The sequence below is a fragment of the Mobula birostris genome, chromosome 25 (genome assembly GCF_030028105.1).
Source record: "Mobula birostris isolate sMobBir1 chromosome 25, sMobBir1.hap1, whole genome shotgun sequence".
Classification (NCBI taxonomy): Eukaryota; Metazoa; Chordata; class Chondrichthyes; order Myliobatiformes; family Myliobatidae; genus Mobula; species Mobula birostris.
The window spans coordinates 8,542,170-8,568,285 of record NC_092394.1 but is presented as its reverse complement, the minus strand read 5'-3'; the positions used below and the strand labels follow the sequence as shown (position 1 = coordinate 8,568,285).

Sequence of the window (26,116 nt, the reverse complement as noted above, 5' to 3'; positions counted from 1 at the left end):
GATTTCAAGGTGATCTGCTGTTGTGGTTGGGAGCTCTAGAAACCAGAGTCACAGACTGAAGATTAAATGTTAGATATTTATCAAAAAACATGAAAAACCTGTTTGCTTAACCTTGAATCTTCAACACTAAAGCAGGCCATTCCTGCCCCTTTAGGCAAATTACAGGCTCCTGCTTGAGCCTGTCACTTGGGAACAGGCACACATTGCAAGATTTGCTTAAAAAATGTGAAAGAAAAAAAAATCCAAACCTGCTCTGAGTCCAGATGTCAATTGCATTGACTGAGAGAATCACAGATCATCCGCCCTCAATAACCGGGACATCTGCCAGATAGTAGATCTGCCTCTCTGTTCTCCTCCCGAGCAGAGTAAACGTGAGAAATCAGGGCATCCCATAAATACTAACACACTGCCAGATTGGTGGAACTGGACTTTAACATATGGCAAAATAAACTCTAACTTTCAAAGTCACCTCAGTTATCATTGAGTGAGGGTTGTTGCCGCCGTCTCACGTTAACACATATATTATCTTCTGGAACACACCAATGTTAAAGATGGAACGTTGGTCCAAACACATAGAACAAATCTCCCCAGAGTTGTGCCTCCATGTGTTTTAATTCCAGATGTTAAACAGTGCACTGTCTGTGTAGGGCTGTTGAGTTCAAAGTTCAAAGTGCAGCACATTTATCATCAAAGCATTTATAATCTTGAGAATCGCCTCCTTGAAAGCAGCCACAAAACAAAGAAACACAATAGAACCCTTTTAAAAAACCCTACACAAGAAAGACCGTTAAACACCTAATGTGTGAAAAGAGAACAAATCATGCAAACGATAAATAAGTAAATAAAGTAAAAGGTAAACACAGAACATTAGCTGCAGCATCCCCAAAAGCGAGTCCACAGAGCCAGTTCCGCGCTGAGGCGAGTGGCGATGGCCGCAGGCCACAGCTGCAGAGTCAGTTCAGCGCTGAAGTGAGTAAACCTCGCAGATTAGTGAGCTGAACACCAATTTGTCCTTAAACACAAGGAATTCTGCAGATGCTGGAAACTCAAGCAACACACATCAAAGTTGCTGGTGAACGCAGCAGGCCAGGCAGCATCTCTAGGAAGAGGTACAGTCGACGTTTCGGGCTGAGACCTGACGAAGAGTCTCAGCCTGAAGCGTTGACTGTACCTCTTCCTAGAGATGCTGCCTGGCCTGCTGCGTTCACCAGCAACTTTGATGTGTGTTGCACCAATTTGTCCTTCCCCTTCAGCCTTGATCAAGTCATACAAATCACACAAAAATAAGTACAGAGAAACATGTGGAACAGGAACCACAAAGTCCCTGAAAGTGAGTCCACAGCTGTGGAGCCCATTCAGCGCCAAGGCAAGTGAAGTCGGTCCAGGAGCCCAATGGGTGCAGGGCAACAACTGCTCCCGAACCTGGTGGCGTGGGACCCAAGACTCCTGCACCTCCCGCCTGACAGGGGTAGCGAGAAGAGAGAGAGACAGCCTTGAATACAATCTGCCTTCAGTAATGAACACTAAGCAGATGAGAAGTATCACCTGCCAGTCATACTTCAGACTAAGAGTTGGTTCTTCTGAAGTTATTGAGGAACTGCGCAAGGGGTTAGTGCACTCAGTAGCCAATACCATCGTGGCTTGCTTCATGACTATAGAAGGATTTATTAAATGGCATGGTAGTGTAACACTTCACAATGCCAACGACTGGAAGATAAGAATTCAATTTGCACCACTGTCCGTGAGGAATTTGTACATTCTCCCTGTGACCTTGCCGTTCTCCTCCAGGTGTTCCGGCTTCCACACACATTCCGAAAAATGAAGTTCATTTAAGGATACCAAGTGTTGGCTGCCCCCAGCACATTGCAAACAACCACAAACAGTGCACTTTGCTGCTTCGAGGTACATGTGACAAATAAATTTAACTGAAGGACATGTTGTGGAAACACTCGAGTGCAGAATACACAGATGGAGAAGTTTCTAATATCAGTAGGCGCAATCACCCTCACTCAGGTCTCAGATCCCACTGTACATCAGGCGCATGAGGTGGCAGCACATCGGTTAAGTCTCTGGATCAATATCGTAGAAGTCTGGTCTGAAAATCCGGAGTTCCGAGTTCAGATTCCAGCCCAGCAGCTGCGGAGTTTAAACCTGGTTCATATACACTCCAACAAAAACACAGCTGCCTTCAATAGTGATGACCACAGAACCAGTGAGGCATCTTAAAACCCCACTGGGTTACTAATGTCCTTCAGCACCGACATAACCGAATGGCAAAGTACTGCACACTGCAGGGGCTGAATGATCCGCAGCTCCTTCTATGTACTTACCCAGTCTAGCCCATTATGACTGGATGATACAAAAGTACAGTACTATGCATAAGTTTTAGGAATGTATATCGGGTGCCTAAGACTTTTGCACTATACTGTACTCCTGTCACAAACAAAAATCATGACATACGTGAGTGATGATAAACCTGATTCTAATATGAACACAAGAAAATTTGCAGATGATGGAAATCCAAGCAACAGACACAAAACGCTGGAGGAACTCAGCAGGTCAGGCAGCATCTATGGAAAAGAGTAAGCACTTGATGTTTCGGGCCGAGACCCTTCACCAGGACTGATGAATATGGTTCTCTAATAGAGACTGAGAGTGGGAAAGGAGCAGGGAGAGGGGAATCATGGTTGGGAAAAGGGGAAGGGAGAGGGGAGGGAGTGGGAAACACCAGAGAGGCATTCTGTAATTATCAATAAACCAATTGTTTGGAATCAAATGACCGTGCCTGGTGACTCAGGGATGGATGTGTCCTCACCCACGCCAATCTCCACCCCTGGCACTCCTCTGTCACCTGTCCCATACCCCTCCCTCAGCACTCCACCCTCCCTATTCCCAACATCCCCATTCCTGCCTGGTTTCAAATCTTGCTCTCTGCTCAATGATGACAAATACAGTACTATGCAAAAGGTTTAGACACCCTAACTACAAGCATGTGCCAAAGACTTTTGCACAGTACTGTAGGTGGAGGGATGGGTAGTGTTGAGAAAGCAGGGAGTCTGCAGAAGGACTTGGATAGATGAGGAGAATGTGCAAAGAAATAGCAGATGGAATAGAGAGTAAGGAAGTGTATGATCATGAACTTCGGGGGAATGAATAAAGGTGTTAACTATTTCCTAAACAGGGAGCAAATTCAGAAACTGGAGGTGCAAAGGGACTTGGGAGTCCTCAAGCAGAATTTCCTAAAGGTTAACTTGCACACAGAATCAGTAGCGTAGAAAGCAAATGCAATGTTAGCGTTCATTTCCAGAGGACTACAATATAAAAGCAAGAATGTAATCCTGAGGCTTTATAAGGCATTGGTCAGACCACATTTGGAGTACTGTGAGCAGCTTTTAGCCCTATTTCTAACAAAGGATTTGAGAGGGTCCAGAGGATGTTTACAAGAATGCTACATGAGAATGCAAGTTTGTCCTCTCTCCTCCAGCAAACAGCTCCATGCCAGTGACTGTGGGTCCGTGAGCTAACCCAGTAGCTTACTGTGTTGTGAGGCGGAAACCCTCATCATATTTTTTTTAAATGCCCAAATGGTAATTACTACAGCCACGCAGCATCTCTAGGAAGAGGTACAGTCGACGTTTCAGGCCGAGACCCTTCGTCAGGACTAACTGATGGAAGAGTTAGTAAGAAATCTCTTACTAACTCTTCCTTCAGTTAGTCCTCACAAAGGGTCTCGACCTGAAACGTTGACTGTACCTCTTCCTAGAGATGCTGCCTGGCCTGCTGCATTCACCAGCAACTTTGATGTATGTTGTTTGAATTTCCAGCACCTGCAGAATTCCTGTTGTTTGCATTACTAGAGCCACGATGTGCAGGGCTGAGAAGAGAAGCAAACACGAGATTCTACAAAAGCTGGAAAGAAATCCAGAGTAACAACACAAAAAATGTTGGAGGAACCCAGCAGGTCCAGCAGCATCTATGAAAATGAATGAACAGTCGACGTTTTGGGCCGAGACCCTGCTTCAGAAGTGGAGTATTTTTGAGCAGCCTCAACATGAAGGGCCGAATGGCCTTTTGCAGTACTTTCTATAATTCCATCAAACTGCAAGCTGGACTGACCAGTTAATTGGTTCTGGGGTGGCTCTGGCTGTGAGTTAAACGTTAACCTGATCTTCAAAGTTGTGCCCAGTGGGAGAAGCTGTTTGTCACCATTGCGCACTGAGCGACTCATCTGTTATGCTAACCTTTTGTTCTTTTGTTACTCTATCACCATCTGTTCTTTTGCAAAAGCATCCCTCTCTTTTATACCTCCTGATGCTAAGCTGCCTCTGGCACCTTTCCTCTTCCACAGACTCTCCACCTCCAATTCTGTTCCTTTGGCTTTGAGTCAACATCTCAAACACTGACTGTTCATCCCTTTGTCACACACTGTATCTTACAACACATTAAAGAGTTCTTCATTTACTTCAAAGCAAATGTATTATCTGAGTACTTATCTATTACCATATACTACCTTCACATTCATTTTCTTGTAGAAATTTCAAAGTTCAAGTTCAAAGTGCATTTATTACTAAAGTATGTATACTTCATACAACCCTGAGGTTTCGTCCCCTTACAGGCAGCCACAAAACAAAGAAGCCCAATAGCACTCATTAAAGACCGTCAAACACCCAAAGCGCAGAAAATAAAACACAAATCGTGTAAACAACAAAAACAAACAAACTGAAGTTAGAACATAAGACATAGGAGCAGAATTAGGCCATTCAGCCCATCGAGTCTGCTCCACCATTTCATCATGGCTGATCCCAGATCGCCATCAACCTCGTACACCATATCCCTTGATGTCCTGACCAAACAGGAATCTATCAACTTCTGCTCTAAATATACCCACAGACTTGACCTCCACCATAGACTGTGCACAGCATTCCACAGATTCACCATTCTTTCACTAAAAAAAATTCCTCCTTACTTCAGTTCTAAAAGCTTGCTCCTCAAGTTGAGGCTGTGCCCTCTAGTTCTCAATACCCCCACCAGAGGAAACATCCTCCCCACATCCACCTTATCTAATCCTGTCAACATTCAGTAGGTTTCAATGAGATCTCCACACGTTCTTCTAAATCACAATGAGTACAGGCCCAAAGCTGCTAGACACTCCTCATATGTTAACTCCTTCATTCCCAGAATCAGCCTCATGAACCTCCTCAGGACTCTCCCCAATGGTAACACACCCTGAGTTCATGAGAGTGAGCCCACAGCCATGAAGCCAGTCATCACTGCAGCTGATCCAGGAGCCCATTAGTTGCAGGCCACAGCCACTGTTCAGCACAGAGAGACAAGTAAACCTTGTGGAGCAGCGAGCTGAACTGGCCCATCCCTTGCCTCCAGCTCCGAAACCTTGACCTTTTCAATATTGCCTAGCGCTTAAACCGTCCAAACCTTGGATCACTCCTCAGTCTCAGACCCACTTCGCTATGCCCCCATTCCAAGTCCTGCCACCTGAATTCAGCCCGTACCTAACATTTCTAATTCAGCCTGGCGCTTAAATTGATCAAACTTCAGGTCGTTCCTTGCCCTCAGAACCGGGCCTGCTATTTCAATAGCTCTCAGGCCTGGGCCCTGCTATTTCAATAGCTCTCAGGCCTGGGCCATGCTATTTCAATAGCTCTCAGGCCTGGGCCTGGTCCCCTGCTGTCTCGACTTGGCTCAAACCTGACCTTTCCAATTTGGCCGGGTGCTTAAATTGACCAAACCATGATTGTTCTTGGGCCCGGGCCTGGGCCTGGGCCCTGCTGCTTCGACTCTGCTCTGCCTCCACTCAGCTCAGTTCTGCTGCATCAAATTGCCTCCAAGTTTGCTCCAGCAATGGCCAAACATTGGTTCATTCCCTGCCAATAGAATCTATGAAACAAAGACTAACAAACAACCAACCTGCAAAGCACAGTCACTTGACAAAGCCAACAATCACCAGTCGGGGTTCGATTCCGTCGCTGTCTATAAGGAGTTTGTACATTCTCCCCATGACTGTGTGGATTTCCTCTGGGTGCTCTGGTTTCCTCCCACATTCCAAAGACGTACAGGTTAGGGTTAATGAGTTGTTGGCATGCTGTGTTAGCACTGGATGCAAGGCAATACTTGCAGGCTGTCTCCAGCACAATCTTTGCTGATTTGACTTGACACAAACAACACACTTCACTGCATGTTTTATGTTTCAATGTACATGTAACAAATAAAGTTAATCAAAAGAAGACAAACTGTGCAAATAAGATAATGGTGAGAACATCAGTCATAAAAGAATCCTTCAGAGTGAGTCTAAGTTGTGAAATCAATTTTGTAGCCTTTTTCTTTCCTGGACATTGGTGCTACCATACCAGATCATGGATACTCACTACTGGTGCAACTACTGAAGTTTTTGATGACATGCCTTACAAATGTCTCCCTTGGAAAGCATTCACCCAACTCTCTTGGGTAATGAACCTGCAATGAACCTATATCGAACAGCAAGTTCAATTTCAGGGTCTCGACCCAAAATGTCAACTGTCCAATTCTCTCTACAAATGCCGCTTGATCAGCTGAGTTCTTCTAGTGGTCTGTCTGTTGCTCCAGGTTGGTAAATTGGTATATTATTGTCACATGCACCAAGGTGAAAAGCTTTATTGTTATTTAATTCAGAAATACAGCACAGTAATAGGCACTCCTGGCCCAACAAACCTATGCTACCCAATTACACCCATGTGACCAATTAACCTACTAACCCACATTCTTTGAAATGCAGCAGGAAACTGGAGCACCCAGAGGAAACCCACGCAGCCATGGGAAATAGTCCTTATATACCGTGGTGGGAATTGGACTCCTATCCTCCAATCACTGGCACTGTAAAGCTAACCACTACACTACCATGGCATACCTTGCGGCATGAAGCACCTTGGGACTTTTCCCATTGTTAAAGATTCTGTGTATATTCAGGTTACTAATTAGTGCAAGGTGCATCTGCAATTTCCACAGACAGGGATGACTCTGGGGAGGATGCATTTCATCAGAGGGACGCAATCCACAGGGAGCCTGCTTTTGACACACTGTGAGGATTCCACACATTAGAGGCTGGAAGTGCAAAGATTGTACGAGTTAGCAAGCTGTGGACTTATTAACCCTTACTAAATCATCCGTTGGCACTGGAAGCATGGCGACACTTGTGGGCTGACCCCGGCACACCTTCGGACTGTACTGGTCGTTGACGCAAACGATACATGTCACTGTGTGTTTCGCTGTGCATGTGACAAATAAAGCTATTCTAATTTGATCTGATTATCAAACAAAATTTACAACACTGGTGCTTGTTTGGAAAGCTGTGATCGACACAAAGATCTTGGTCAAGGCCCCAGTAAGTTCAAAGCTCAGGAGCCAGTGATTAAAATCAAGCACAGATGAGGGTTGAATTGATGGACCACGGAAATTTCAGGCCACTCTTAGGCTGTAGAAGGTTTACAAGGACTGGGGGGGGGGGGGGGGCAGGGAGTGTTGGACGGTGTTGTAGTTAGAGACTGCAGAGATTTGGAAACACCCTGGTGTTTAACTAAAGGAACCCTACAGTGCCAAAGGTACCACATTCCACGCAAATTTCAGCAATGCCTGTGCTGGCTTTGGAGAGAGTCCAGAGGAGTTCACAAGAATTATCCTGGGCATGAAAGGGTTAAGGTATGAGGAACATTTAATGGCTTTGGGCCTGTATTTGTTTAAGTTTATAAGAATAAGAGGGGATCTCATTGAAATCTACCAAATATTGGAAGGTCTAGATAGAGTGGACCTGGAGACGATGTTTCCAATAGTAGGGGAGTCTAGGACCAGAAGGCACAGCCTCAAAATACAAGGACCTCCTATTAGACCAGAGATGAGGATGAATTTCTTTAGCCAGAGGGTGGAGAACCTGTGGAATTCATTGCCACAAAAGGCTGAGGAAGCTAGGTCCATTGGCTATATTTTAAGTGGAGGTTGATAGGTTCTTGAATAGTAAGAGTATCAAAGGTTACGGGGAGAAAACAGGAGAATGGGGTTGAGAGGGATAATTAATCACCCATGACCGGATGGCAGAGCAGACCTGATGAGCTGAATGGCCTAATCCTATTCGTATGTCTTACGGTCTCATCGGTTCCCATGACTACCTGTCAGTGTGGAGGATGGGCCTACAATTATATTATTTTTAGTTCATTTATTTAGACATACAGAACGGTAACAGGCTCTTCCAATTACACAGTTTCCATACTGCCTGGCTAATTATACTCATGTGACCAATCATCACCTCACTAACATCTAAAACAGGAGAGCCAGTACTTGTGCATGAGATCTCGCTGAGCATTTCCTACAACACCGACTACAACTGGCTTAAGTCATATGAAATGTAACAGAAATAGATGCTTGGTTCTTTCTGACTCCTGTGGGTTAATGGCCAGAATAACTGAAGTATTTCTACAATATAGAAAACTCCACCTCAAGTTACCCAAGTTATAGGGAAAGGTTAAATAGGCTAGGGCTTTATTGTCTTTTGCACAATTGATGTGATCTTTCAGTAATTCCATTATGGATTTGAGTATTCCCACAAGAAAATGAATCTCAGGGTTGTATATAGTGACATGTATATACTAACGTAATAAATGTAATTTGAAGCTTTGAATCTTGCAGTGTAGGAGAATGAGATATTTGAGGGGTACAGATAGGGTAAATATCAGTAGGCCTTTTACACTGAGGTTAGGTGAGACTAGAACTAGAGGTCATGATTAAGGGTGAAAGGTGAAATTTAAGGGGAACGTGAGGGGAAATTTGTTCACTCAGAGGGTGGTGAGAGTGTGGAACAAGCTGCCAGTGAAAGCGGTGGATGTGAGTTTGATTTCAACATTTAGAGAAGTTTGGATAGGTACGTGGATGGGAGGGGTATGGCGAGCTATGGTACGGGTGCGGGTTGATGTGATTAGACAGAATATTATTTCAGCATGGACGAGATGGGCTGAAAGGCCTGTTTCTATGCTGTGATGTTCAATGACTCTATAACTCTAATAGCAATGAGATATTGTTTTGGTCATCTTGCCTGCGCACCAGGCTGCAGGAAGAGGTCGAAAGAGGGAAGAATTCTTCTGCTCAGCTGTGGGATCCTTTCAGTTTCACCCCCCCCCCAACCCCCTATGGAGATAGGTGGACCCATGGTTTAAAGCTTGATCCAAGAAGAAGCGAATCCAAGTGTGGTATCACCTCAGTGCTGCCTTAAGAGCGTCAGTATAGAGCTTGGAACTTGTTGTCACAAAATAAGAGCTTCTGCCATATTTGTGTAATGCCGAGCAATCAAATGTGGTTAAGAGTACCACACATCAAAGTTGCTGGTGAACGCAGCAGGCCAGGCAGCATCTCTAGGAAGAGGTACAGTCGACGTTTCGGGCCAAGACCCTTCGCCAGGACTAACTGAAGGAAGAGCTAGTAAGAGATTTGAAAGTGGGAGGGGGAGGAGGAGATCCAAAATAATAGGAGAAGACAGGAGGGGGAGGGATGGAGCCAAGAGCTGGACAGGTGATTGGCAAAAGGAATATGAGAGGATCATGGGCCAGGAGGCCTAGGGAGAAGGAAAAGGGGGACAGGGGAAAAAACCTAGAGGATGGGCAAGGGGTATAGTCAGAGGGACAGAGGAAGGAAAAGGAGAGAGAGGGAAAGAATGCGTGTATATAAATAAATAACAGATGGGGTACGAGGGGGAGGTGGGGCATCAGCGGAAGTTAGAGAAGTCAATGTTCATGCCATCAGGTTGGAGGCTACCCAGCCGGAATATAAGGTGCTGTTCCTCCAACCTGAGTGTGGCTTCATCTTTACAGCAGAGGAGGCCGTGGATAGACATATCAGAATGGGAATGGGATGTGGAATTAAAATGTGTGGCCACTGGGAGATCCTGCTTTCTCTGGCGGACAGAGCATAGGTGTTCAGCGAAACGATCTCCCAGTCTGCGTTGGGTCTCGCCAATACATAGAAGGCCACATCGGGAGCACCAGATGCAGTATATCACCCCAGCCGACTCACAGGTGAAGTGTCGCCTCACCTGGAAGGACTGTCTGGGGCCTTGAATGGTGGTTAAGAGTACGCTACCTTTGCCTCTTTCTGCCCTGCAGGTGAATACACTGTAGAACAAGACTGGCTCTGATAAGAAGTGTTGGCCTACAGGATGTGAATTTGCCACACAAGTCCCAAGGCTCGGGGCAGTGGAGTGGGGAATGGAAAATTAATGGGCCTCAGCTGTGACCGGGTTTTCAAAGGACTGAACCCGCCCTGCACACATCTACCGTCTGCTGGCCACTCGTGGAAGTGCTCAGATCCCTTTGTTGAGCCACGTTGCCCTCTAGTCGGAACAATAAGCAAGTGTAACAGGACACCACAAGCAAAGTACAAACGTACGTTGTGCAAGCTTCATTCATACTGAGGGTGTTTACACTCATAAAGCAGAATTTTTTTTTTAGAAGAATTTTTCCCCCCACTCAGGTTAGGTGAGACTAGAACTAGAGGTCATAGGTTAAGAGTGAAAGGTGAACTGTTTAAGGGGACACTCACAACATGCTGGAGGAACTCAGCAGGTCGGGCAGCATCTGTGGAAATGATCACTCAACGTTTCGGGCCAGAACCCTTCGTCAGGACTGAAGAGGGAAGGGGCAGAGGCCCTATAAAGAAGGTGGGGGGAGGGTGGGAAGGAGAAGGCTGGAAGGTATCAGGTGAAAAACCAGCAAGGGGAAAGATAAAGGGGTGGGGGAGGGGAAAAAGGGAGGGGATAGGCAGGAAAGGTGAAGGAGGAATAGGGGAAAGCACAATGGGTAGTAGAAGGAGGCAGAACCATAAAGGAGGTAGTAGGCAGCTGGGGGAGGGGGCAGAGTGAAATAGGGATAGGGGAAGGGAGGAGGAGGGAATTACCAGAAGTTGGAGAATTCTATGTTCATACCAAGGGGCTGGAGACTACCTAGACGGTAAATGAGGTGTTGCTCCTCCAGCCTGAGTTTAACCTCATCATGGCAGTAGAGGAGGCCATGTATGGACATATCCGAATGGGAATGTGGAGCAGAGTTGAAGTGGGTGGCAACTGGGAGATCTTGTCTGTTGTGGCGGATGGAGCGGAGGCAATGGTTCCGCCTCCTTCTACTACCCATTGTGCTTTCCCCTTTTCCTTCTTCACCTTCCCTGCCTATCAATCACCTCCCTGCTTCCCCTCCCCCACCCCTTTATTTTTCCCCTTACTGGTTTTTCACCTGGAACCTACCAGCCTTCTCCTTCCCACCCTCCCCCCACCTTCTTTATAGGACCTCTGCCCCTTCCCTCTTCAGTCCTGACGAAGGGTTCCGGCCTGAAACGTTGACTGATTGTTTCCATGGATGCTGCCCGACCTGCTGAGTTCCTCCAGCGTGTTGTGAGTGTTGCTTTGACCCCAGCATCTGCAGAGTATTTTGTGTTAACTGTTTTAAGGGGAGCATGAGGGGAAACTTCTTAACTCAGAGGGTAGTGAGAGCGTGGAACGAGCTGCCAGTGCAAGTGGCGGGCATGGGTTCGATTTCAACATTTCCGAAAAATGTGGATAGGTACATGGATAGGAGGGGTATGGAGGGCTATGGCCTACATGCAGTTCAATGGGAAAAGCGATAATAATAGTTCAGCACAGACGTGATATGCCAAAGAGCCTGTTTTATGTTGTTATATTCTATAACTCTATAATATTATTGTTTAATAAGTTCACAGAGTCCCCGCTAGTGTCTACAAGTAAAAATCAGCCATGACTTTGACAATACATGATGGACAAGGGAACAGGCAACACACCAAATGCTGGAGGAACTCAGCAAGTCAGTGAGCATCTACAGAGGGGAATAAAGTTGATATTTCTAGCCAAGACCCTTCATTAGGATGATAATTTGACCCAAAACAAGGAAACTGGGGTCTTATGTAAGGTCACAGAATTAAGCATCACAGAAACAGAACCTTTGGTCCAGCCCCACCATGCCAACCAAGGTGCCTCCCAGATTTACCTAGATTTGGCCCACATCCCTCTTAATCTTTCTGCTCCATGCATCTGTCCAATTATTTTGTAAATGTTCTTATTGTACTGGCCTCTACCATCTCTCCTGGCAGCTCATTCCATGTACCCACCACCCTTGTTGTGAAAAACATGCCACTCCATTCACCTTTAAATCGCTCCCCTCTCAGCTTAAACCTGCGCCCTCTACTGTTAGACTCTCTGACCCCGAGAAAAAGACTGACAATCACCAATTTTATTCATGCCTCTCAGACTTTACAAACCTATGAAAAGTCACCCTTCAGCCTGCTTTGTTACGGGAAAAACAGTCCCATCTGTCCTTACAACTCAAGACCACTATCGTAAATACTTTTCGAACCCTTTCGACCTAAATTGCGTTATACCATATGACAATCAAAATGTACGCAACATTCAGGTATAGCCTCACCGACATCTTGTACAGTTGTAACATGACATCCCAATTCTTGGACTCATGCCCTGCCTGATGCAGGCAAGCCTTCTTTTCCACCACCCTGTCTATCTGTGTCACCACTTTCAGAAAGTTATGTGCTTATACACTTATATCTCTCTGTTCTATGACACTCTCCAGGGTCCTTCCATTTGCTGTGTAAGTTCTGGCCTGGTTTCACATCTCAAAATGCGTCACATTCCATTTGTCTGAGTTAAATTCCATCTGCCGTTTATTTTGTCCACTTTCACAGTCAATCTCAACTTTGTGGTAACCATTGACAACCTTCTTCATTGTTCACTACACCAGCAATTTTGGTGTCATCTGCAAACTTACTAATCATGCCAGTTACATTCTCGTTCAAATCATTAATATACGGTATACACTCAGTGGCCACTTTATTAGGTACACTTGCTCATTAATGCAAATATCTAACCAGCCAATCATGTGGCAGCAACTCAATGCATAAAAGCATGCAGACATGGTTAAGAGGTTCAGTTGTTGTTCAGACCAAGTATCAGAATGGGAGAAGAAAACATAATTTAAGTGACTTTGACCGTGGAATGATTGTTGGTGCTAGATGGGGTGGTTTGACTATCTCAGAAACTGTTGATCTCCTGGGATTTTCACGCAAAAGTCTTGAGAGTTTACAGAGAATGGTACGAGAAGCAAAACTCGTTCAGTGAATGGCAGCTCTGTGAGTGAAGACGCCTTGTTAATGACAGAATGGCCAGACTGGTTCAAGCTGACAGGAAAGTGACACCAACTCAAATAGCCACATGTTTCAAAAGTGGTGTGCAGAACATCTCCAAATGCACAACACGTCAAACCTTGAAATGGATCGACTATAGCAGCAGAAGACCACAGACATACAGAAATACACTTGGTGGCCACTTTATTAGGTATCTCCTGGACCTAATGAAGTGGTCATCAAGTGTATATACAACAAACAACAGGAATCCCAGCACCAGTCGGTCACAGGGCTCCATCTGAGGAATAACCCTTCAATATCATCCTCTGATTCCTTCCACCAAACCAATCTTGTATCCAATTCACTATCTCACTCTGGATCCCAAGTGACCTCAACTTCAAGTGTAAACGTAACTTTGCTACTTATCGTTACTTATCTTTTCACCCGTTTATTTCTTCGAGCTCAGCCGATGAGTGAACTCGGACCCGACATCAGGGAGAGACCCTTTCTCATCTCCCCGGCGGTTCTACAAGTTCACTGCCCGATGTCAGAATTGTCAGAAGTTATAAGGCCACCGATACAAAAGAACAATCAGTTTGATAACCATTCCGGTCAAGTCAATGGACTATTGATACAGAGAACAATCAGTTTGATGACTATTCCGGCCAAGTCAATGGACTATTGATACAAAAGTACAATCAATTTGTTAGACACTCCAGCCACCTTAATTAAAGAAAAGAATGTCCTACCTGGCTTGCTGGAGCCACAACTTAATGACAAAGACATCTGTCAAATTTATGCTTTAATTAAGAAAGGAATGTTCTGTCTAATTTCCATCAGGTACTGCTTTTTGTCAAAATCAAAAGGTGTGAAAAGCCCAGAGACATCTATGTGGATATGGGCAAACTTTAATCATCTTGCTCCAAAGAAAGCAGCTGTGAGACATTATTCAAGCACACTGCAGTCACAGACACAGTCAGTACTGAATCCATTGTTTACAGGAATCTTGAGAATCCCCCATTCCCTTAAACTTTATCACAAGAACCAGTCTACTGTGTGGGACCTTGTCAAAAGCCACGTAGACAACATCTACCACATTCCCTCATCAATCCTCTTCAAAACTACTTGATTCTAGTTACAAGATGTCTATAACACAGAAATAGGCCAGTTAAACTACTACTGTCTAGATGAGGGGCTCCCAACCTTTTTTATGCCATGGACCCCTACCATTAACCATGGACCCCAGGTTGGGAAGACCTGCTCTAAACACACACAAAATGCTGGAGGACCTCAGCAGGTCCAGCACTATTTATGAAGAAGAATAAACAGCCGATGTTTCAGGCCAAAACCTTTCATAAATGCTGGTGAAGGGTCTCAGCCCAAAATGTTGACTTCTTATTCCTCTCCATCAATGCTGCTTGACCTGCTGAATTCTTCCAGCCTTTTGTGTGTGCTAAACACAAAATAATCAGCAAATGCTGGGGTCAACCCTCCTGACGAAGGGTTCCGGCCCGAAACGTCCACCAATCTTTTCCACGGATGCTGCCCGACCTGCTGAGTTCCTCCAGCGTGTTGTATTTTGTGTGTGCTGCTTTGGATTTTCAAAATCTGCAGAATCTTTTGTGTTTAGTCTTTAGATATTTATGTTCCTTCTTCCATGTTGCTCCATGAGGTAATGGGTTTCATGTTCTCACTATACTCTAGCTGAATATGTTTATCCACAATTTCCCACTGGATGCATGGGAGCTAGATTACATGTTTGGGCTCTAGTTTTTGTCTGCCCTGTAAGTGAAGACAGCTCCTGTATCCAAATTATCAAATAACTCCAGAAGTTTTAAGATGACCATTATTCCCCTCATACATTTTTTGAGTGAAATTATCCCCAACTTGTTTACTTATCCCCAATACATAGGTACATTAGGGGTATAGATAGGGTTAATGCAAGCAGGCTTTTTCCATTGGGATTGGATGAGACTAGAACTAGATGTCATAGGTGAAAGGTGAAATATTTTAGAGGAACCTCTCCACCCAGAGGATAGTGAGAGTGTGGAGTTAGCTCAAATTCAAGTTTAATTATCAGTGATCCATACATGAATATGGCCAAACAAAACAGCATTCCCCCAAGGCCAAGGTGCAAAACAGATTACCAACAGCACACAGCACATATGGTTACGGTAGAAGAAAAACATACAGCCACAAAAATATAACCCAAGTCCCCAAATGGCATGGCCCATAGACTGCTGGTGCATGGTTGCTGTCCTGCTCCACCTTGTTCTTCCACCAAGCAAACACTGAAGGGCAGCACCAAGTCTACACCGAAGGGCAGCACCATCCGGAAAGGGCAGCCTCCAACCCAGTATGGGTTCCAGCGCACTCACACAGGCCTCTGTTCTCTCACATACTGCCTCTAGCGTCTCCTCCCCTGGGCGACTGCAACAACAACCTGGCGACAACCAAGGCAATGCAGCTCACTCATTGTTGGTCTCGCCAATGAACCAGTGAACCAGACCTGCAGTATTCTACGCTACCAATGTCCAACAGGGCGTTGCGATCAAAAGAAAAACGTCTATAGTTCATGTTGAATTATCAGTCAATCATACATGAATACAGCTGAACAAAACAGTGTTCCTCCGGGGCCAAGGTACAAAACACACGGCACTTGACAGCACAAGGCACACATGCAGATTCAAGATAGCAAGCAAACATATAGTCATGCAAAAAATATATATATATAACCCAAGTCCCTGAGTGACATGTCCCGCAAGTTGATGGTACAGTTCCCGTAAGTCCACAGACGAACACATGCACAGATGCAATCCAGCTTGTCATTCTATCGATTGAACACTGGATGGCAGCACCCACAGGAAAGGCCAGCCCCTAACTGAGCATGACACCACCTCTGGTGACATCTTCCCTGAACTGCAGCAGCAGGCAAGCCCGTTACTTGAGGCCTGGTCTGTGCTACAACCAAAGCCATGCAGCTCCCCACTGTCTGTTGCACCAACAAACAAGGGAAATGGGCTTGCAGCATTTTACATTATCAATGTCCAATAGGGTCATGCAGTGGCAAGAGAAGCATCCAAGATAATCACCCGCCACTACACAGCATCCCGCTTTCACGCCCCAACTCCGATGTCTTCCTGTAGCAGACCCAACACGGTTCACAACAAGTCCAGCTCCTATGCCAACAAGCAGCATGCTGATGGGGTAGACAAGTAGTACCCAAAGTGTCTAAGACAATCATTCGCACTGCTTGTTGGACCACGCACTGTCTTGGCACAACAACGGTACACAACAAGTTCAAGCAACAACACAACAATGTACACAATAAGTCCAGCTCCATCACTATTGAGCAACTCACTGGTGGGTAGATCCGCAATACTTGATGTTCTCAATATCCAGCAGTGTCTTGTGATCATAAAACAGACATTACACCTTTGACTGGACCTGGAGTGGTCACTGCATCCGAGTGTGTCGCCACCTTACTGAAAGCAAGTGGTGGATGCCTAGAAGAGTAGTGGATGTGGGGTCGATTTGAACATTTAAGAGATGTTTTGATAAGTACATGGATGGGAGGGATCCATCCACGGAGGGCTATGGTCCAGGTGCAGGTCAATGGCACTGGGCAGAGTAACAGTTTGGCATGGACTAGATGGGCCAAAAGGCCTGTTTCTGTGGTGTGGTACTCTATGACTCTACTTAGAAAACTAGTTTTCTCTCTTTCTGGTTCTGATGAAGGATCACATATCCAAATCGGGAACTATCTCCTTTCACCGATGATATCTGGCCTGCTGAGTTTACCTAACACTTAACATTTTTTAATTTTAATTTTCCACAATCTGCAGAACAACTGAGACTCAGCTCAGCATCTCACAGGAACCTGCCTCCACTCTATGGACCGCCTACACTTCTTGCTGCCTCAGTAAAGCAGCCAGCATAATCAAAGACCCCACCCATCCCAGACATTCTCTCTTCCCCCATTCCGTTGGGCAGAGGATAGAAAAGCCTGAAAGCACATACCACCAGGCTCAAGCATAGCTTCTGTCCTACTGTTGTCAGACTCTTGAATGGACCTTTTGTAAAGTAAGATGGACTCTGAGCCTCACACTCTACCTCATTATGATCTTGCTCTTTATTGTTTACCTACTTCTACCATCAGGCAGAAGGTACAGAAGCCTTGGGTCCCATACCATCAGGTTCAAGAAGTTATTACCTTACAACCATCAGGCTCCTGAACTACCATGGATAACCTCACTGACCTCAACTCTGGACTGATTCCACAACCTATGGACTCACTTTCAAGGACTCTACAACTCATGCTTCTCAGTATTATTTATATACATTTTTTCAGCACATTTTATCTTCTTTTGCACATTGGTTGTTTGTCAGACTTTGTTTACGTATAGTTTTTCATAAATTCTATTCTATTTCTTTATTTTCTTGTAAATGCTTGCAAGAAAATGAATCTCAAGATATGGTTATATATACACACGCTTTGATAATAAAAAGCACTTTGACTTTGCACTAGGTATTTTTCGATAGCTTTTATGCTTTATTCTGCATTGTTATAGCTTTATCTAATCTAGCTCAATGCATCGTGTTATGATTCTATCTGTATTAACAGTATACAAGATAAGCTTTCAACTGTATCCTGGTAAGTGACAATAATAAACCCATATCAACAGCACCAAAATCAATAGTATCATTTTTTAACTTTTGTCTTTTAAGTCCTTTTACTACTTCTAGCAGAGCCTTTTTACACCAGGATGACCAGAACTGGGCTCAATCTGAAACAAACTAGTGCCAAGACTCATTAAATAGGAATCTGGAGGACCTTTATTGAGACAGCAGCTGAAGAAACATAATGGGATGACAGACTTCATAAGTAAGACAGAACGCAAAAGCAGAGAGGTTAGGTTATAAAGGACTGCTTTTATAATAAGTAAGATTGGGTGAGACTAGAACTCAATGGTCATAGTGGGCATAGGTTCAAGGTGAAACATGAAATATTTAAGGGGAACTCAAAGGTAGGCCATGACCAGAGCTTCTACACCCAAATCTAATTACTACACATTAGGAAGGATAAGAGTCCCTGAACAGATATCAGAATCCACAAGTTCAGACAGAAACAAGGGGGTTGTTTTCTTTGAAGCAAAGAAGATTGAGAGGAGATATGACAGAAATATGCAAGATCAGGATGGTTCAATTAGGGTCTTCTTCTTCTTGGATCCTTAGCTCACAGTGGAGGGTAGTCTATTGATGACCTCCCGTCTCCAATCACTCTCTATTCTAAGCCAGTTTCCCCAGGGTGGACCACAAGAGTCCCCATCGTCTAATTTCTGCCTCAATGTCTCTTCTTCATATGTGTTTTGGATGTTCCTTTTCCCTCTTTCCTTGGGGATTCCATTTTAATGTCTGCCCGATGATGTCGTTGGTTGGCTTCCTCAAGGTGGGGCCAATCCACCTCCATTTCTGTTTGCGTATGGACTCCTGGTTGGTGTTTTCCCACAGTGTCTGGTTTGTTACTATATCAGTCTATCTGATGTTGAGGATCCTTCTCAGGCACGGTGCCAAGAACTTTGGCCCACAAGTTTGAACAGAAACAGGTGGGTTGTTTCCTTTGGAGCAAAGAATATTGGGAGGAGATATGACAGAAATGTACAAGATCAGTATAGTTCAGACAGGGTGAAGAGAGGAAAACCGTTCCTCTATCAGTGGATGGTTTATGGACCAGGGCACATGGAAAGACGTGCGACAAATGCAAGAAAAAACTTCTTTAATGCTGAAAACAATTGTGATCTGGAATTTACTCATGTAAGGATGAAAGGCACAAATTTAACGCAGATCTTCAAAACAGAATTGAATAGACACTCAATAATAATTTGCAAAGTTACACTTTGAAATAATTTGCAAAGTTACAGTAAAAATTTGAGAAATGAGAATGAGTTTTATAAAGAGTGGAAATGAAATCAAGGGGCCAATGGCCTTTTTTCTATGGCATTGTAATGATGCTGTTTTATAACTGAGCAGTACCAAAACCACAATACTAGCTAAACTGAGCTTCCTTCCCAATGGAACAAATACAAAATGCTGGAGGAGTTCAGCAGGTCAGGCAGTATCTATGGGGAGGAATAAATAGTTTGTGCCAAAAGCTTTCTTCGGGACTGGGAAGGAAGAGGGAGGAAACCAGAATAAGATGTGGGGGAAGGGAAGGAGTACAAGCTGGCAGGTGATTGGTGACACCAGTTGAGGGGCAAGGAGTACATGCTGGCTTGTGATCAGTGACACCAGGTGAGGGAGAAGGTGGGTGGGTGGGGGAGGATGTTATGAAGTGAGAAGCGGGGAGGAGGTCGGTGGAAGAGGTAAAGGGTTGTAGAAGAAATCTGATAGGAGAGGAGGGTAGAACATGGGAGAAAGGGATGGAGGAGAGGCACCACAAGGAGTTGATGGGCAGGTGAGGGGGAGGGGGATACATCACCATAATTTAGAAAAGTCGATGTTCAATCCTTCCCAATTGACATTGTGACCAAGTTATGTTCCTGTACTGTGCTGATGTAATAAAACGTCCATAGAGTTGGCACACTCTGGGAAACTTGGAGAATAGCAGGGTTACCTGGCCCTTACACACTACAAGTAGAAGGTGGAGCGTTCTGAGCCTGGATTCTCCATGGATACATTCAACGGAATGCCTTGGTTACTGAAACTATGAGGTAGGAACACTCGACTTTGACCTATACTAAAGCTGAGCCTGAAACTTTCAAGAGTTGTGTAATGGTCTCGTCGATACATAGAAATAACAACTTCTGTACCCCATGCACAGTATCCCCTGCTTGTAGAACAGGTTTAAGAGGCATAGTCAGAATGGGTAGAAAGGCATCAGAGGAACTCGTGAAGTTAAGAATGGTCGGGATCAAATTGTCTCAAATTCCAGAGCTAGCTCTTCAACCAGTTCCTCTTTCAAATATCCTGACTCCCTTCGAACGATGTACAAATGAAAGTCTTTAATCCTCTAACACATTGTAAAGAAACCCTCATGCTAACAATTCAGAGCAGGAAAAATGTGTGGTGATTTTAAACAAACACAGGTAACACATTCATCGTGAGCGCGCGCGCGTGTGTGTACGGGGAGGGAACCGTTATCATACGACCGGAACAAAAAACAGTTACAACGAGAAAACTGAAAAGGCCTTTGTTCTCATAAATAAAATATTACTGTCCCTGTACTTAACCGATCAAATATTGTTCAGTTTATTTTGAATACAATTGGCAATAAAAAAAAATGAAACCAATGGTCACCACAAGAAGAGATAAATAGTTGGAGGCAGCGGGCGCGCGTCAAGCCGGGGACGCGCCTGTCAGCTTCTGAAGGCAGAATGTACACCCTCAAGTGGGGATACAGTACAGTATCCTGTCTTCACTGTGAGACAACAGTAGGAACTGGGAGAGGACAGGGAACCAATCTCCTGCACAGATTGAGGGCGCCAAGACTCAGGAATCCAGTCACCTGTACAGCCTGCTTTGAACAATTGTACAGGGATTCTCCGGCAAGACACCACGGGCAAAACCAGCCGGGTTAAAGCCATTTATTTTTTTTCTGCCTCGTCAGAGAAGATTTCCCCAGTCAGTGAAGAGTGAAGTGCGAAGCTTCGATCAGACAGCCCTCGTGGGAGGGGGTCTTCGAGCCGTCTGTGTTCTGATTTAGGACAGCTCGGAATACAACAATTAAAAACGAGCACAATCGCCACAAAATTGAAAATTAGGCTACATCCCCTACATTCCACATCTTATTTGGGGGGGGGAGGAGTCTTTAAATAAACCAAGGTCACACAATAATCGGTCAGACATGGATACAATACTCAGACGAAACACTCGCCTTAAAAATACACCGCTACAACTTCACTGTTAACTGTAACTTTTACTCTTTTTAAACAACTCTAGGGAACACAACCGGCTCAAAGCCTCTCGCCAACGAGGTCGGTCCAACCGACCGTAGACTCACACTTCGCCGAATGGGGAAGTCCTTTCTGACTAGGCAGAAAACTAAGTGGCTCTGACCCGGTGGATTTTGCCCACTGTACATTGGTTTACATATTGTTCAAACCAGAGTGCATTGACGATTGCGTTTGCAGCCTACATCAATAAATTTGCGTTAAATGGTAGGAATCCCTGCCAACGTCAGGCGCTGTGAGTCTTAAAACTAACAGGAGATTAAACGGTTCCCCCGGGTCACGCTTATCCTTTCCGAATTAGTGGCTAAGGATAAACTCCGATCAAGGCACAGACTGCAATGTGCCTTTTTTGGTTTTCAATTACTCCTGAGTGCAGGGGGAGTTACAAACTGCTATCATTTACGTCACTCTCCCCCGCGATATAGACCCCAATAATCCCGGTCCCTTGTACAGGATACCACGCCAGGGCTTTCAATATCATATTCCCGTTTTTCCCCACACGAAATCCACAATGCAAAGACAGTTTTCTTCATAACCACGATCAGCGCGTTTAAATCCCCGTCAATCTAACAAATACTCTCCCTTTTATCAATCATCTCCAATTGCATTATATTTAAAGCAAGCATCACATTCTAATGCAATCACTAGTTTGCCCCCAAGACGAATTTAATTTGCTCTCAGCCCTCCCCGAGGTGACCACAGTTCTGCAAAGGCTGCATTTTGTTTGACGTTTTGACCTTCAGTTCACGCCGGCTGGCGAACACTTCAAACCATCCAAAAGGGGCTCCCCGATCTCACTTTTTTGCTTACACTGCAATTGTTTCCAAAGCCTCTCGCTCAATGCAACGCTGACTATTGTTATACATTTGAAGTCTAACATCGATACTTAACTATCTGCAGAGATGCTGGAGACACAGATCTAGGCACTCTCCTTCGACCTCCTCCTCAGTGATGTGGTTCGAGACAGGCCGGAGTGGCAACGGGTCGTCCTCGCCGAAGGGCCCTCGGAATTCCCGCAGCAGGAGCTCCAGGAACCTCCTAAAGGCTTTCTCCTCGCTTGCCGACGATGCCATCGCTTCGCATTCCCGGAGCCCGGCAGCCCGCACGCGATCTGGGCTCAGCGTTCGTCTGCTTCCAGTGACAAGAAGGTGCGCGCCCCCGCCCTCCCCACAAGCAGACAATGCTCGGGCGTGCGCGTCCCCGGCAGCTGTACGCGCGCGCACCCCCCCCCCCCCGTCTCCCAGCAGACGTGGGCGCGCCTCCAGGTGCCATGGGTAGCTCCCACCTTGGCTTCCTTCAGCTTCATCTTGAGTTCCTCCAGCATTTTGTGTGCGTTGCTTGGCTTCATTTGGATATTTTTTCCTTGACAAAATCGGTACATAACATATATTAAAACAAATTAAAATGTTGTAAACGTTCAGCAAGTCAGGCAGCATCAACGGAGAGAGAAACAGAGTGGACCTCCTTTGAAATTGCAGATGGGTCCTGGATACTCTAAGGTCAGAAGATATAGGAGCAAATTAGGCCATTTAGCCCATCGAATCTGCTCCACCATTCCATCGTGGCTGATTTATTATCCTTCTCAAACCCATTCTCCTGCTTTCTCCCTGTAACCTTTGTCGCCCTTACTAATCAAGAACCTATCAACCTCCGCTTTAAATATCCTCAGTGAATTGGCCTCCACAGCAGTCTGTGGCAATGAATTCCACAGATTCACCACCCTCTGGTTAAAGAAATTCCTCTTCATCCCTGTTCTAAATGGACAACATCCTGCAAACATAAGAGAGTCTGCAGATGCTGGAACATGCTGGAGGAACTCAGCAGGTCAGGCAGCACCAATGGAAATGAATAAACAGTTCACATTTGCAGATGCTGGAAATGCAGAACAACACATACAAAACGCTGGAGGAACTCAGCAGGTCAGGCAGCACCAATGGAAATGAATAAACAGTTCACATTTGCAGATGCTGGAAATGCAGAACTACACATACAAAACGCTGGAGGAACTCAGCAGGTCAGGGAGCACCTATGGAAATGAATAAACAGTTGACATTTCAGGCTGAGACCCTTCATTGGGACTGGAAGGAAGAGGAAAGATGCCAGAATACAGAAGTGGGAGAGAGGATGGAGTACAAGCTAGAAATTGATACGTGGAAGGTGGGGGAGGGGGATGAAGAAAGAATCTGGGAGGTGATAGGTAGAAAAGGTGAAGGGCTGAGGGAGATAATCAATCAAAGTTACAGGGAAGTAGTTACCCCAAAGTTGCAGGAGACGGGTAGCTGGGTGACTGTCGGGAGAAATGCAAATGTGAATAGAAAGTTAGTGCAGAGCACCCTGTGGCCATTTCCCTCAAAAATAAGTATACAGTTTTGGATAGAGTTTTGGGGGATGACCTCCCAAGGGAACGCCATTGAGACCAGGTTGCTGGCACTGAGTATAGGTCCATGTTGCAAAAGATAAAGAGGGGGAAGAGGGCAGCAGTAGTGATAGTGGGCTCAACAGTCATAGGGCCAGACTAGAGATTCTGTGGACACCCAGATGGTATGGTGGGGAGGGAGGGAGGGAAGGAGGGAGGGAGGGGGAGAGAGAGAGAGAGAGATAGAGACAGAGAAAGAGAGAGAGATAGAGAGGGAGAAAGAAAGAAAAAGCCTTGGTACATATTGGTAACAATGACATATGAAGAATCTTAGAAAATATCAATGACTATCTTAGAAAAATAGAGGGCTATGGGTAACCCTAGGTAATTTCTAAAGTAAGCACATGTTCGGCACAGCATTGTGGGCCAAAGGGCCTGTATTGTGCTGTAGGTTTTCTATGTTTCTAAGAAGGAATCTGATAGGAGAGGAGAGTGGATCATAGGAAAAAGGGAATGTGGAGCGGCACCAGGGGCAGGTGAGGAGAAGAGATATGAGGGGAGCCATAATGGGGAAATAAATAAGAGGGAAGAGTGAGAGAAGGATGAGGGGGAAGGGAAGAGATGGGGAGGGAAGAGAAGGGGGAAGGAAGGGGAAGAGAAAAGGAAGAGAAGGGGAAGGGAAAGGAAGAGAAGGGAGGGAAGGGGAAGAGAAAAGGAAGAGAAGGGAGGGAAGGGGAAGGGAAAAGGAAGAGAAGGGAGAGAAGAGGAAGGGAAAAGGAAGAGAAGAGTGGGAAGGGGAAGAGAGAAGGGAAAGAGAAGAAGAGAAGGGAGGGAAGAGGAAGAGAAGGGAGAGGGAAGAGTGAGGGGAGGGAAGATGGAGGGGTGGAAAGAGTGAGGGGAGGGAAGGGGAAGGGTGAGGGAAGAGTAAGGGGAAGAGGAGGGGGAGGGGGTAGATGTGGAGGGGAGGGGAGAGGGGAAGGGCAGCGGTTAGAGGGAGGGGAGGAGTAGTGGGAAGGATGAAGGGTGGGAAGAGTGAGGGTGAGGTGGAGGGGAAGGGTATGGTAGGGAAGGACAGGGAAGAGTGAGGGGAGGGAAGAGTAGGTGGAGGGAAGAGAAGGGGAGGGAGGAGTGAGGGGAGTGGAGGGGGAGGGGAGGGAGACAAAATTACCATAGGTTGGAGAAATCAATGTTCATGCCATCAGGTTGGAGGCTATCTAGATGATCTATATGGTGTTAATCCTCCAACCTGAGAGTGGTCTCATCATGGCAGACTTGGGGGGGGGGGCGCGGTGGGGAGAGGAGGAGAGTGGAGAGGGGGGAGGGATTGAATTTGGGTCACTGGCACTGTAGAAGTTTGATGCCACACTTCATCAGATGCTTCAGGACTTGGTCAGTATGGAGGTGCCAATAAACCACTCCTGGTGATGGACGTACGTGGGGCAATTTGGTAGGACAGCAGTTAGCATAATGTTTCACAGTGCCAGCAATTGGAAGATCAGGGTTCAATTCCTGCTGCTGTCTGTAAGGAGTTTGTACATTCTCCCCGTGACCACATGGGTTTTCTCTGGATGCTCCAGTTTCCTCCGAAATTCCAAGGACATACAGGTTAGGGTTAGTAAACTGTGGGCATGCTATGTTAGTGCCAGAAAGCATGGCAACACTTGCGGGCTGCCCCCAGCACATCCCCAGACTGTGTCGGTCAGTGATACAATCGACCCATATCACTGTATGTTTCAATTGACATGCAGTAAATAAACCTAATCTTAATCTTGTGCTCTGATGACTGTTAATTTCCATCCACGTATTCTGCCTGACCTGCTGAGTTCCTCCAGCTTTTTGTCTAGTTCCCAGCATCTGCAGTCTCTTGTGCCCAGGCTGCTTTCAGTGCTTCTTCACAAGGAGCACTGCCAGAAGAAAACAACACCCATCATCGAGGATCCAGGGCAGGGGGTACAGAGTGGTAGTTCCCATACTACCACATTCAGGAACAGCTATTACCCTTCAATCATCAGGCTCCTGAACCGGCGTGGATAACTTCATTCACCTCAGCCCGGAGCGAATTCCACAACCACGGTAGCGGAGTAGTTAGTGCGATGCTATTACAGCTCAGGGCATCGGATTTCGGGGTTCAATTCTGGCATCACCTCCAAGGAGTCTGTCCGTCCTCCCCGTGGAAGGCATGGGTTTTCCCCTGGGTGCTCTAGATTCCCCCCACAGTCCAAAGACAGACGCATTGTAAATTGTACCGTGATTAGATGAGGGTTGAAGTGGGGTTGTCAGGTGCAGCAGTGGGGCAGCATGGCTCGAAGGGCCGGAAGGGTCCATTCTGCTCTGTGTCACTCAATACAATAAAGATAAACCTATGGACTGTATAGCTGTATTCATGTATTGCTGAATGACAATTAAACTCAAACTTGAATTCACTTTCAAGGCCACAACTCCTGTTCTCAGTATTATCTATCTAGCTATTTTTATTTGTAGAATTTCTCTCCTTTTGCATATGGTTGTCAGTCTTTGTTTATGTATACTATAGTTTTTCATAAATTCTATTGCTGGGGCGGGGTCGAAGCGCTCGGCAGAGGTGGTGCCAGAGGCTTGAAGTTTTTGGACGGGCTCAGAGTTGGCTGCGGTCGGGTGC

General features: G+C 45.6%; 1 protein-coding gene across 1 annotated transcript in view; it reads right to left on the bottom strand.

Annotated features, from left to right (window-relative positions):
- ppm1e (protein phosphatase, Mg2+/Mn2+ dependent, 1E) overlaps window positions 1-22,216 on the bottom strand; it is a 168,351-nt gene extending 146,135 nt beyond the window's left edge. Inside the window, exon 1 of the mRNA XM_072242866.1 lies at window positions 22,014-22,216. Coding sequence (XP_072098967.1) covers window positions 22,014-22,195 — 182 coding nt within the window. The 5' untranslated portion in view covers window positions 22,196-22,216. The remainder of the gene's footprint in view (window positions 1-22,013) is intronic.
- Window positions 22,217-26,116: the final 3,900 nt, after the last annotated feature.